The following is a 13,804-nucleotide window of genomic DNA, read 5'->3' as shown; positions in this document are numbered from 1 at the left end:
TCTGTTTTATTTCTTTATTATATTTCATCACTTACATACAAAATAAAATCTTTTCAAATGTCTTTCATTTAAAGTTTAAAATCAACACAAATAAGCATATGACATGAAGCGAGTCAGGGTTTGATCAGCCAATCACAGTGAGGATTCACTCTGTAGACGTCCAACAGCATGACGTCGGGATGGAGACGCCGCTCGCCTGAGACGGACAGATTTTAACATCTTTGATATTTAAACAACACATTCCTATGATAAACCTGGGCAGTTGATCAATGTTTACGTTCGGTTTACATGTTTACGTTAAGTTTACATGATGTTTACGTTAAGTTCACATGATGTTTACATTCGGTTTACATGATGTTTACGTTAAGTTTACATTCGGTTTAGATGTTTACGTTAAGTTTACATGATGTTTACATGATGTTTACGTTAAGTTTACATGATGTTTACATTCGGTTTACATGATGTTTACGTTAAGTTTACATGATGTTTACATTCGGTTTACATGATGTTTATGTTAAGCTTACATGATTACGTTAAGTTTACATGATGTTTACATTCGGTTTACATGATGTTTATGTTAAGTTTACATGATGTTTACGTTAAGTTTACATGATGTTTACATTCGGTTTACATGATGTTTATGTTAAGTTCACATGATGTTTACATTCGGTTTACATGATGTTTACGTTAAGTTTACATTCGGTTTACATGATGTTTATGTTAAGTTTACATGATGTTTACATTCAGTTTACATGATGTTTACGTTAAGTTTACATGATGTTTACGTTAAGTTTACATGATGTTTACATTCGGTTTACATGATGTTTACATTCGGTTTACATGATGTTATGTTACGTTTACATGATGTTTACATTCAGTTTACATGATGTTTACGTTAAGTTTACATGATGTTTATGTTAAGTTTACATGATGTTTACATTCGGTTTACATGATGTTTACATTCGGTTTACATGATGTTTACATGATGTTTACGTTAAGGTTACATGATGTTTACATTCGGTTTACATGATGTTTACGTTAAGTTCACATGATGTTTACATTCGGTTTACATGATGTTATGTTAAGTTTACATGATGTTTACATTCGGTTTACATGATGTTTACATTCGGTTTACATGATGTTTACGTTAAGTTTACATGATGTTTATGTTAAGTTTACATGATGTTTACATTCGGTTTACATGATGTTTACATTCGGTTTACATGATGTTTACGTTAAGTTTACATGATGTTTACATGATGTTTAGGTTAAGTTTACATGATGTTTACATGATGTTTATGTTAAGTTTACATGATGTTTACATGATGTTTATGTTAAGTTTACGTGATGTTTACATTCGGTTTACATGATGTTTACGTTAAGTTTACATGATGTTTATGTTAAGTTTAGATGATGTTTACATGATGTTTATGTTAAGTTTACATTAAGTTGACATGATGTTTACATTCGGCTTACATTCGGTTTACATGATGTTTACATGTTTACGTTAAGTTTACATGATGTTTACATGATGTTTACATGATGTTTACATGATGTTTACATGTTTATGTTAAGTTTACATGATGTTTATATTCGGTTTACATGATGTTTACATGTTTATGTTAAGTTTTCCTGATGTTTACATTTGGTTTACATGATGTTTACATGTTTACATTAAGTTTACATGATGTTTACATTAGGTTTACATGATGTTTACATTAAGTTTACATTCGGTTTACATGATGTTTACATGGTGTTTACATGATGTTTACGTTAAGTTCACATGATGTTTACATTAAGCTTACATGATGTTTACATTATGTTTACATTCGGTTTACATGATGCTTACGTTAAGTTTACATCTTTGTGATGTTGACGTTAAGTTTACACAATGTTTACGTTAACTTTACATCTTTACGTGAAGTTTACATGATGTTTACGTTAAGTTTACATCTTTACCTGCAGTCTACATGATGTTTACGTGATGATTACATGATGTTTACGTGATGTTTACGTTAAGTTGACATGTTTACCTGAAGTTTACATGTTTACATTAAGTTTACATGCTGTTTACATGATGTTTACATTAAGTTTACATGATGTTTACATTAAGTTTACGTTAAGTTTACATTAAGTTTACGTTAAGTTGACATGTTTACATAAAGTTTACATTATGTTTACATTCAGTTTACATGATGTTTACATTCGGTTTACATTCGGTTTACATGTTTACGTTAAGTTTACATGATGTTTACATTCGGTTTACATGATGTGTACATTAAGTTTACATGATGTTTACATTCAGTTTACATGATGTGTACGTTAAGTTTACATGATGTTTACATTCAGTTTACATGATGTTTACGTTAAGTTTACATGATGTTTACATTCAGTTTACATGATGTGTACGTTAAGTTTACATGATGTTTACATGATGTTTACATTAAGTTTACATGATGTTTACATTCAGTTTACATGATGTTTACGTTAAGTTTACATGATGTTTACATGATGTGTACGTTAAGTTTACATGATGTTTACATTCAGTTTACATGATGTTTACATGATGTTTACATTCGGTTTACATGATGTTTACGTTAAGTTTACATGATGTTTACATTAAGTTTACATGATATTTACTTTAAGTTTATGTTAAGTTGACATGTTTACATGATGTTTACATGTTTACATGATGTTTACTTTACGTTTACGTTAAGTTGACATGTTTACATGATGTTTACATGTTTACATGATGTTTACATTATGTTTACATTATGTTTACATGATGTTTATGTTAAGTTGACATGTTTACATGATGTTTACATGTTTACATTAAGTTTACATTATGTTTACATTCGGTTTACATGTTTACGTTAAGGTTACATGATGTTTACATGATGTTTACATTTGGTTTACATGATGTTTACATTAAGTTGCCATGATGTTTACATTAAGTTTACATTCGGTTTACATGATGTTCACATGATGTTTACATGATGTTATAATCAGACTCACCGATGTTTCCTCCGACTTCATACAGATGCTGAACAGAACTGCTGGTAGAGAGAAACACAATGATTATCAACTTGTGTGTATGTGTGTGTGTGTGTGTGTGTCTGTTACCTGTTGTTACACTCAAAGCGTGCGATGACGTCTTTTGCTCTCATCTGTCCATCAAGCTGTATCGCCATAGAAACCTTAGTGTGCAGGGGGGCATGAACCCTGATCATACCTTCACACAGCTCTGTGATCTACACACACACACACACAGGTGTGATGTCATACACATGAATGACAGACTGAGTTACAGACGTACACCTTGATCCCTCCCACTGTGATTTGATTGGTGGGATTCGGGCCATCCACCATGTTTTTATCTCACCTGGTTCTCTGACCTGACCTGCTTCTCTGATCTCACCTGGTTCTCTTATCTCATCTGGTTCTCTGATCTCACCTGGTTCTCTTATCTCATCTGGTTCTCTGATCTCACCTGGTTCTCTTATCTCATCTGGTTCTCTGATCTCATCTGGTTCTCTTACCTCACCTGGTTGTCCTGTCACACCTAGATCACTTGTCTCTCCTGGTTTTCCTATCTCACCTGGTTTCTGTCGTTCTTGTCGTTCTTCCTCCTCAGCAGTCTTGTTGCTTTAGTCAGGCCGAACTGTTTTTGATTGGACGCGTGGTTCATCTGTCTCACCTGAGTCAGCAGGAAGCTGGGGACCTACCAAACAAAACAGGAAGTGATGTCATGGACAGCTGAGACAGTGATGTCACTGAGGCTGTGAATGTGTGCGTCCTCTGACTCACGGTCCACAACAGGTCCTGGTGTGTGATCATCAGTCGGACCAGGTGAGCTCCGCCCACCGCCTCCTCCATCTCCTCCCGTTGCTTGGCGATGGAGCGCTTGTTGCCACGGTGAGTGTAGGTGAACAGGTTTGGTGCCATTACCATGGAGACGTTCCACAGAGACATCCTGTTCTGGTCCTGATGAGAGACCACCTTACGTAGGAAGACCAGCAGAGCCTGTAACCATGGAAACAGAACCAGGTTTACCTAATCTCAGACGGTGAGATCTAACCCTGACCTACTAGTTACAAGTGTAACCTGTGTACTGGCAGATGCTGGTCGGTTTTAGTTACTCGTGTAACCTGTGTACTGAGAGATGTTGACTTAGGCTCAATCCCAATGTCCCCCCTAAACCCTCAAACCCTGAACCCTCAAGGACTCACTGACGTCACCTGGTGAGTGGTTGAGTGTGAGAGACTGAGGGCTTGAGATGGTGTGAATATGAACGGGACAGCACTTTGCTGCAACATATCACGTTACCATGAAAACTACACAAAATATGATGTATAATTGAGTGTATTTATTGTATACTTTGTACTCCCTGATTTGAACGTCTTCAGGCTCTTTCCTCACAAGATGAGAGGTAACTTCATATCATCTATTTTTTGTCAAAACAGCTTCAATGACAAAATCAAATATTTGATGAATAAATAAATATCTTCTGATTTCATGTTTATTTTTTGTTCCATCTTTAACCCTTAATGTTTCTCAGTAAATGTATTGTGACAGGCTGAACACACTGAGCCGTCCTCTTTGTTTACGTCTCCATGCGTCCACTGGTTGCCCCGTGTTTAACGTCACATTGCAATGATTTGTGGGTAATTCCCTTCGGCTAAGCCAGCACCATGCTGACTGACGGAAAGGGTTCATAAAGGGCTCAACATGTCTGCCAGAGACTCAAACACTCGATGATGTGACATCGAGTGGGACAGAACTAAACCCTCACGGACTTCGCGGGAGCGCGCATCAAAGTCCGTGAGGGGGAGATTGGGATTGGGCCTTACTCTGAGTGTTTCTCTGTTCGCTTCAGGAAGGAGCAACGACAGAAGCTGCAGAGCCTGGACCTGGTGGACCACCGAGGAGACACCTGCAGAGACACAACGGGACATGTTGATGATTCATCACTGTGTGTGTGTATGTGTGAGCGAGTGTGTGTATGTGTGTGTACCCAGCACAGAGCGGTAGGTGGACAGGTGTGCGCGTGTCAGCAGAGGTGTCGGCAGTTCTCTGATGAAAAGCTTCAGCAGACCTGCAGCCTCCACCTGTCTCACTGCAGACCAGTCAAACTCTCCACAACACCTGTCTAAGTCTCTACGCAGGCACTGAGGACATAGACAGACAGACAGATATGACTCCATCATTCTGTGAAATATGGCAGATCACCGTGTGTGTGTGCGCGTGCGTGCGAGAGTGTGTGTGTGTGTGTGTTACCTTCAGGCGAGCAGCTGATCCTGGAACTCTGAGAATCCCTTCAGTCTGCAGACCAGTCTGCTCTAAAGTACACAACAACTACACACACACACACACAGGTTGGTCTTTCTGCACTGAAGAGGACCAACAAGTAGGCTACATAGTGCTTTATCTAGACACAGAGAGACAGACAGATAGAGAGAGAGACAGTTTCTTTACCTTCTGGAAGACGACAGGAACTTTAACCCCTGGAAACCTCTGCCTGTCGTTTTCTAACAGCGAATTTAGAGGAACAGCGAAGACACCGCTGTCTGCTGGACAGAGAGACAGACATATTTAGAATACATGTAGTGTATTTGTTAAAAATAATTAAATTAAAAAATAGCTAGAACTTTGTGATTCTGTCTAGGCCAGCAGAGAAGGCTTTGCAAGCCTTGCAGCCATACCAGCTGGCACAAAGCGAGATAGCAGCCATTCTGACCACCAGGCTAGCCAATATGATCCTTTGGGGTTCATCGTGCCTTTCACCGCGCCTGCCAAAGTACTGGGAAAACATGCCTGGGAAACATGGGAGAAGGAGCTGCAACACCTCAGCCAAGTATCCATTTCCTGCTGTTACTCACCAGTTTCCGTGGAAGATGCGGACGCGGAGTATGAACTCCACGTCTTCTGCGACGCGTCCGAGCGAGCATATGGAGCAGTGGCCTACCTCACAGTACATGTAGGAGGCAACATTCACACTTCCTTTGTGATGGCTAGGTCAAGAGTAGCCCCCACGAGGCAACAGACCGTGCCACGTTTGGAACTCTGCGCTGCATTGGCTGGAGCTCATAGAGACTGAGATGACGCTCACTATCCGACAGACAACCCTTTGGTCTGAATCCACCACAGTACTGGAGTGTAGATGTAAGGTGTTCGTCGGAACCCGTGTATCTACCCAACCAGGGGTAAGACACTCTTGGAGCTGGCAGAGCCCGGTCGTTGGAGTCAAGGGCCTCCATTCTTAAAACAGAGTGCTGAGGACTGGCCAAGGAAGCCTGAACATGCAACAGCAGTGAGTTCAGCTGAACTAAAGGTTATCACATTCTGCGGCCTCACAACAGTGGAACCTAAGGACAATCTCCCTGATGCTTCTCAGTTCAGTATATGGAAGGAGTTGGTAGAGGCCACTTGTCAAGCAAGCCAGGGTGCTCAAGGGGCGGCCGAGGGTCCGAAATACCACCAAACTACTAACCCCCGGGATGCGGAGATCCTTCTGCTGAGGAAGTGTCAAGCCCATAGCTTCCCAGAGGAGGTCACCGCTCTCAAAGCACAGCAACCGGTGCCAAACCACAGCCACATTGTTAGCCTCGCCCCAGAATGGGACCCCTCAACCTGCTTGGTCCGAGTAGGAGGGAGGCTGCGAAGGCTGCAGAACACAGATCGAGGAGAGAGCCATCCGATTGTGCTCGATCCAAAGCACCCAGCAACAAAGCTCCTCATCAAACACATGGACGAACATCTGCTTCATCCAGGTACGGAGCGGGTGTATGCAGAACTGCGAAGGCAGTATTGGATCTTGCGAGGACGACAAGCTGTCAGACACCACCAGCTCAAGCTTCCATCCTGCCAACGCTGGCGAGCTCAGCCCAAGGTCCCACAGATGGCGGACTTGCCACCACAGCGCCTCCGGCTTCTCTGTCCACCTTTCTATTCAACAGGTGTCGACTGTTTTGGCCCTTACCTGGTCAAGTTAGGCAGGAGGACCGAAAAGAGCTGGGGCGCCATCTTTAAGTGTCTCACGACCCGCGGCATCCACATTGAACTCCTCAACTCTCTGGATGTAGATGCCTTCCTCCTTGCTCTTCGTCGGTTCATCGCAAGGCGAGGCAGACTGAAGAAGATACTATCAGACTGCGGTACCAACTTCCGTAGCGCTGAGCGGGAACTCCGTGAGACTTTTGCAGCTATGGAACCACAGCTGAAGGAACAGCTGATGGAATACCAGATCGACTTCAAGTTCAACCCGCCGAGCGCTCCTCACTTCGGAGGAGTATGGGAGAGAGAGGTTCGTTCCATAAAGGCCGGCCTTCAAGTCGCAATTGGGAGCCAATCAGTCTCTGAAGACGTCCTCTATACAACTTTAGTGGAGGTCGAAGGCATCCTAAACTCAAAACCACTAGGGTATGTGTCAGCTGATGTCGCTGACCCTGACCCCATCACTCCTAACATCCTCCTCATCGGGCGGCGGGATGCATCGTTGCCTCAAGTGGTCTATGCCCCCGCAGGCATGGGAAGGCGGAGATGGCGCCACTGTCAGACGCTTGTGGACCAGTTTTGGATCCAGTTCACCCGGAACTATTTGCCCACTCTTCAGACACGGCAGAAGTGGCAGAAGGCCACTGATAACATCGCTGTGGACTCAGTCGCTCTGATCGTTGGCCCATTGGGAAAGTATGTAAGACAGTCCCTAGTCAAGACGGATGTATCAGGACTGCAGAGGTCCTGGTGAACGGTAAGGTCTACACAAGACCAGTTGCTCGCCTGATCCAGCTCCCTGAGCTCAGGGATGATGCTAATGGTGCATGAAGAATTCCTATTGTTACACATTTGCTGCTCAAATGTGGGGGCGGCTGTTGTGAATTCTTCACGGACAGAGACGATAAAGTTAAGGCACTTTTATTCTGAAACTGTATTTTGACGTTGCGAAATGTTTGCGCTTCCGGTTGCGCTAATCGTAGATGTTACGTAGGACCAACGGTTCAGTCACATCGAGTCATTGATGATGTGAGTCATAGAACTGTAACTTTGAGCCTATGTGGCGTAACTGTTCTGTTTGTAGTTGTACTTATGTTCTTAAGTGCATTTACTGTCAGTAAGTGTTTGTCATGTAATTAGCCGTTCAAATAATAGCCCAAAGTTGAGCTAAGTGGCTAACCTGGCTAGCGAGCCTGTATTCCCGTGAACGTATGTGTATTAATGCTTTAGTTAAGGGTTTACTCTTGCTAATACTTCGGTTCTGTAATTCGTTTTCTGTGTTTATTTCACAAACTCGTTCAACATCTTTCAACATCTGTAAAATCTGTCACCGTCTGTCACCAAACTATAACACTGTATGCCAGACTCAAGACAGGAACGTGTGGAACAAACAGATGTCTGCGTGTTCTCTGATTGGAACCCTGTAGTGGTCAATATTCATCTCTACACCAGTCTCTCAGGGGTCGAATCCCCAACAATGATAACAATGATAATAATAACAATCACCCCGAGTCCTGCGGCGCGGCGGGCGGTGGCATTTGGTTTGGACGCCCAGAGCGAGCAGGAAGGTGGATAGCTCGATGTGAGAGATGAAGCCGAGGCGGGTGAGGTCACATGAGGACAAGTCGTCAGCTGAGACGAGACCCTGAGAGGGTGAGACGGGTACAAACTACACACACACACACACACAGGGTACATCCCAAGTATCTTAATTGCATCCCCGGAAACATCAGATCACATAAACACAAATCTTTCTAATAAATGTAGAAAGTTGTTTGTGGTCCTTTTGTTGTTCAGACTTTGTTGTTCAGCCACTGAGATACATCAACACGTTAAGTTTCTCTTTTACACCCCAAAACATTATGGGAACTGTAGTTCCAAAACGTAGAACTTGATTATGCCCCCGGATAGAAGTAATATAAAGAATGAAACTAGAAGCAGGAGTGTGTGTCAGGAGGTCAGAGGTCAGACTCACCGGTAAGTCACCACTCTCGCTTCCATGGAAACGAAGACAGTCCCAACAAGTCCCACCCCTTTTGTGCTCAGCCACGCCTTCTGAGTAGGGAGAGTCCCGCAGCAGCCAATCAGCTTGTCTCGACCAACTGACAGAATGGGAGTGTGTGTGTGTCGGAAAGTGTGCGTGTGTCGGAGAGTGTGCCTGTGTCGGAGAGTGTGTGTGTGTCGGAAAGTGTGCGTGTGTCGGAGAGTGTGCCTGTGTCGGAGAGTGTGCGTGTGTCGGAGAGTGTGCGTGTGTCGGAGAGTGTGCGTGTGTCGGAGAGTGTGCGTGTGTCGGAGAGTGTGCGTGTGTCGGAGAGTGTGCGTGTGTCGGAGAGTGTGCCTGTGTCGGAGAGTGTGCGTGTGTCGGAGAGTGTGCGTGTGTCGGAAAGTGTGCGTGTGTCGGAGAGTGTGCCTGTGTCGGAGAGTGTGCGTGTGTCGGAGAGTGTGCCTGTGTCGGAGAGTGTGCCTGTGTCGGAGAGTGTGCGTGTGTCGGAGAGTGTGCGTGTGTCGGAGAGTGTGCCTGTGTCGGAGAGTGTGCGTGTGTCGGAGAGTGTGCGTGTGTCGGAGAGTGTGCCTGTGTCGGAGAGTGTGCGTGTGTCGGAGAGTGTGCGTGTGTCGGAGAGTGTGCGTGTGTCGGAGAGTGTGCGTGTGTCGGAGAGTGTGCGTGTGTCGGAGAGTGTGCGTGTGTCGGAGAGTGTGTTGGGGATGACAGGTGTTCAGGTAGTTGATCTTCAAAAACGAACGTCGGAAGAGTTGGTCGAACTGGAAACACAAACGGTAAACAGTTGTTTATTTCCTCGAATCACTAGAACCACCTTAAAGACCACTAGCACCACTTAAAGGACCACTAAAACACCTGAAGGACCACTTGAACACATATATAGAACCACATATTGGACAACTAGAACTCACTAAATCACCAATAAAACCACCTTAAACACCACTAGAACCACTTTAAAGACCACCTAAAGGACATCTAGAACGACCTTAAAGACCATTATAACCACCTAAAGCATGGTTCTCAACTGGTCTGGCTGCAGGACCCACCATCACCCCTTAATGACAAGCCGAGACCCACTACCCAAATTATTTATATATATTTATTTATATATATATATATTTATATATATATATATATTTATATATACATATATATATATATATTTATTATATATAATTTGGGTATATCTATATTCAAGACGTCTAGTAGTAGTAACGTATCTGTGTAGTAAACTGTCAAATCAAATAAAGAAAGTACACATCAATTATATTTTAACAAATATTATTCTCATTTTTCAAATTTAACTGGATGGATTATGAAGACATATAAATACATGAATAAATGTTCTTCTCATTTCAAGTAAAATAACAGCTGGATTAAAAAACTAATTACGTAATAAAATTCAATTTAGAAAAATGATGTTCACTGAATTGTCCTGCAGCTTTAAATTCAGTTCATTCAGGGTGAAGTGAAAAAGACACGATATTATATTTTCTCATCTTCCAAAAAGAGAAAGTAGTGTTTGAAGAATTCACCTCCATGAGTCTGTCCAGTCAGAGTCTGATGACTCTGGTCTCTCTGGACATTTCTCTCTTTTGGAGATCGTCCTATGATTTGACTTTCACACTTCAACAGTCCTGCTCTGTCTCTGTCTCCTCGTCTCTCCCCGTGTGTCACGGTGAGTGAACATCTCACTGAGTCAGGAAACTCTTCAGAATACTCATATTTGATTGGCTGAGCTGCATCACGTGATGTGATTCACACCGCATTGGTCGGTGTTTTTCCTGCACCGCTGAACAAGTGCCGTAAATGCTGGAATAATTCCGCTGCATAAAAAACGCCCTTTAAAATAAAATCACAATTTCTTTTTTTTTTTTGTCAGGCAAAGGCCCGCGACCCACTGAAAACGGGTCCGCGACCCAAAAGTTTTGACTCACCAGTTGAGAATCACTGACCTAAAGCAGGGGTCCCCAACCTTTTTTGCGTCGCGGACCGGTTTCATGTCCGAAAATATTTTCACGGACCGGCCTTCAAGGTGTGGTGGATAAACACGACGAAATAAAATAATACGACCGGCGTGAAAACAAATATAAAATGCATAAAAAATACAACTCACCATGACGCTGAATCAGTGGAGCCCTGAGCTCGTTTCTGTGCCACGAGATTATCTTTCTGATGTCGATCTTGTTTTTAGAGGTTTCTATCTTTCTGATGTCGATCTTGTTTTTAGAGGTTTCTATCTTTCTGATGTCGATCATGTTTTTAGAGGTTTCTATCTTTCTGATGTCGATCTTGTTTTTATCTTTCTGATGTCGATCTTGTTTTTAGAGGTTTCTATCTTTCTGATGTCGATCTTGTTTTTATCTTTCTGATGTCGATCTTGTTTTTAGAGGTTTCTATCTTTCTGATGTCGATCTTGTTTTTATCTTTCTGATGTCGATCTTGTTTTTAGAGGTTTTTATCTTTCTGATGTCGATCTTGTTTTTAGAGGTTTTTATCTTTCTGATGTCGATCTTGTTTTTAGAGGTTTTTATCTTTCTGATGTCGATCTTGTTTTTAGAGGTTTTTATCTTTCTGATGTCGATCTTGTTTTTAGAGGTTTTTATCTTTCTGATGTCGATCTTGTTATTAGAGGTTTCTATCTTTCTGATGTCGATCATGTTTTATATGGCATTGTCTGGTGTTATTGATCCTTTGTCATGTGTTTTTGTCTGCTGTGTACTGTGTTGTTGTGTACTCTGGACTGTGTCGTCTGTATGAGTTTTTGGGTGGCAAAAGAGTTTCCCCAGTGGGGATTAATAAAGTTTTTCTAATCTAATTAGAACATTCCCCAATGGACTGGGTAGAGTACTGGGTGGGCTGTTGGTCCATGAGCAGACAAACGGACAGGTGAGTGGACTGACAAGTACCTCTGTGAGCGTTCCGCCGGATGGTTTTGGTGGTGGTGTGGTATCGACTCGGCGGTGACTCGGCGCGGTGAGAGGGGGGGGAGAGGCATCCTTCTGAGTCATCGTCGTGCTGGAACAGTGTGTGTGTGTGTGTGTGTGTGAGACAGAGAAAACACATTTAATTTCACACAGATATTATACATTATTTTTTTTAAATGTTACTTATATACCACGGTGAAGATGTCGCGGACGTCTCTGATTGGTTGCTTGTTTCTGGTCTTCAGCGTCTCGTTATAGTTGTCCAGCCTCCTCCTCACCGTGGCGGCTTGCTGACGTGTCAACGTTGACAGCAGCACCTCGGCCGGCGGCGGCGCCTCCTCGGACGACGAGGTCGTCACCAGGGAGGATAGCCCCGCCTCCTTTAGCCACGCCTCCTCCAGCTCCACCTCTGCAGGTAAAACAGAGACGAGTCAGACGGACAAAGAACGCTGTCTCACTCTGCCGTCACTTTGACTTACCGTCCATACTCTTCCTCTCCTCTTCCTCTCCCTCTTCCTCTTCCTCTTTCTCCTCCTCGATGCTCCGCACTTCTCTCCAGTAGGTCTCCATGGTTACGTGGCGGAGGTCAGAGGTCACCGTCTGAGGGGGGGCAGAGGAGGTGGATGGAGATGATGACAACATCCTTTAGAGAGAGATGCTGTCAGCCAATTAGAGCGTCTACATCCTGTCAGCCAATCAGAGCGTCTAGATCCTGTCAGCCAATCAGAGCATCTACGTCCTCTCAGCCAATCAGAGCGTCTACATCCTGTCAGCCAATCACAGCATCTACATCCTGTCAGCCAATCAGAGCGTCTAGATCCTGTCAGCCAATTAGAATGTCTACATCTTGTCAGCCAATCAGAGCGTCTAGATCCTGTCAGCCAATCAGAGCATCTACATCCTGTCAGCCAATCAGAACATCTGCATCCTGTCAGCCAATTAGAACATCTGCATCCTGTCAGCCAATTAGAGCATCTACATCCTGTCAGCCAATCAGAACATCTGCAACCTGTCAGCCAATCAGAGCGTCTACATCTTGTCAGCCAATCACAGCATCTACATCCTGTCAGCCAATCACAGCATCTACATCCTGTCAGCCAATCACAGCGTCTACATCCTGTCAGCCAATCACAGCGTCTACATCTTGTCAGCCAATCACAGCGTCTACATCTTGTCAGCCAATCACAGCGTCTACATCTTGTCAGCCAATCAGAACGTCTACATCTTGTCAGCCAATCAGATCGTCTACATCTTGTCAGCCAATCAGAGCCCACTTCCTGACGGAATCATGGTTTTAAATATCTTCACAGTAAAAGTTGTCAGACTTTGTTGTTAAAGGGGAGAAAGCTGATTGGATGTTAGTTCTGGTATTTAGCTGTTGTGGTTGTCGAGCCGACATTAAATATTGATAATGTGTGTGAGAGGAAGTCGGCATCTTCCAGTGTATTGATCAGTGTGTGTGTGTGTGTGTGTGTGTGTTGGGGGGAACTTCGCTCTAATGGTTTTGGTTCCCAAGGGAGGACAGAGTGGGGTGCGCAGGCTTAACGCTAGCTGCTTCATGTGTCCATTAGGAGGAAATGGCTGGTGTCAGCCAATCAGAGCGTCAGAGATAAGTGTTTTCACTCAGGTCCTCAGACGGTAATCTGACCTGGTTAAATCTTCTGAAACCACATGGACCACGAGGATGTAAGTAGTCCTGTATCTGGTCCAGGTCTGGTGGTTTCAGTCTAGTTTAGTGGTTTCTTGTTGGATCAAGTCAGGAGAAGTTCCTGAAAGTGGTTTATTTGAGCCACATCTGGTCCGGAGTCGGTCCTGTAAACACCTTTAATACCGGATCCAGACCGAGTTAGGGTCTGTAGCCACGATCTAGACAGGTGGTTCAGGT

General features: G+C 43.4%; 1 protein-coding gene across 1 annotated transcript; it reads right to left on the bottom strand.

The window, feature by feature from the left end:
- Positions 1 to 113: 113 nt before the first annotated feature.
- On the bottom strand, positions 114 to 12,561 carry arhgap28 (Rho GTPase activating protein 28; the record flags this gene model as incomplete). Its single annotated transcript, XM_079291839.1, has 15 exons — positions 114 to 196; positions 3,016 to 3,056; positions 3,124 to 3,251; positions 3,599 to 3,721; positions 3,808 to 4,023; positions 4,851 to 4,933; positions 5,015 to 5,168; positions 5,278 to 5,355; positions 5,476 to 5,567; positions 8,500 to 8,662; positions 8,969 to 9,151; positions 9,704 to 9,753; positions 11,902 to 12,010; positions 12,111 to 12,328; positions 12,399 to 12,561. The coding sequence occupies 15 exons, from the start codon at positions 12,559 to 12,561 to the stop codon at positions 114 to 116; spliced, it is 1,884 nt and encodes a 627-aa protein (XP_079147965.1).
- Between the last annotated feature and the right edge of the window lie 1,243 nt (positions 12,562 to 13,804).

Source organism: Melanostigma gelatinosum (genome assembly GCF_949748355.1).
Source record: "Melanostigma gelatinosum genome assembly, chromosome: 20".
NCBI lineage: Eukaryota > Metazoa > Chordata > Actinopteri > Perciformes > Zoarcidae > Melanostigma > Melanostigma gelatinosum.
This window is presented reverse-complemented; position numbering and strand designations above follow the sequence as displayed.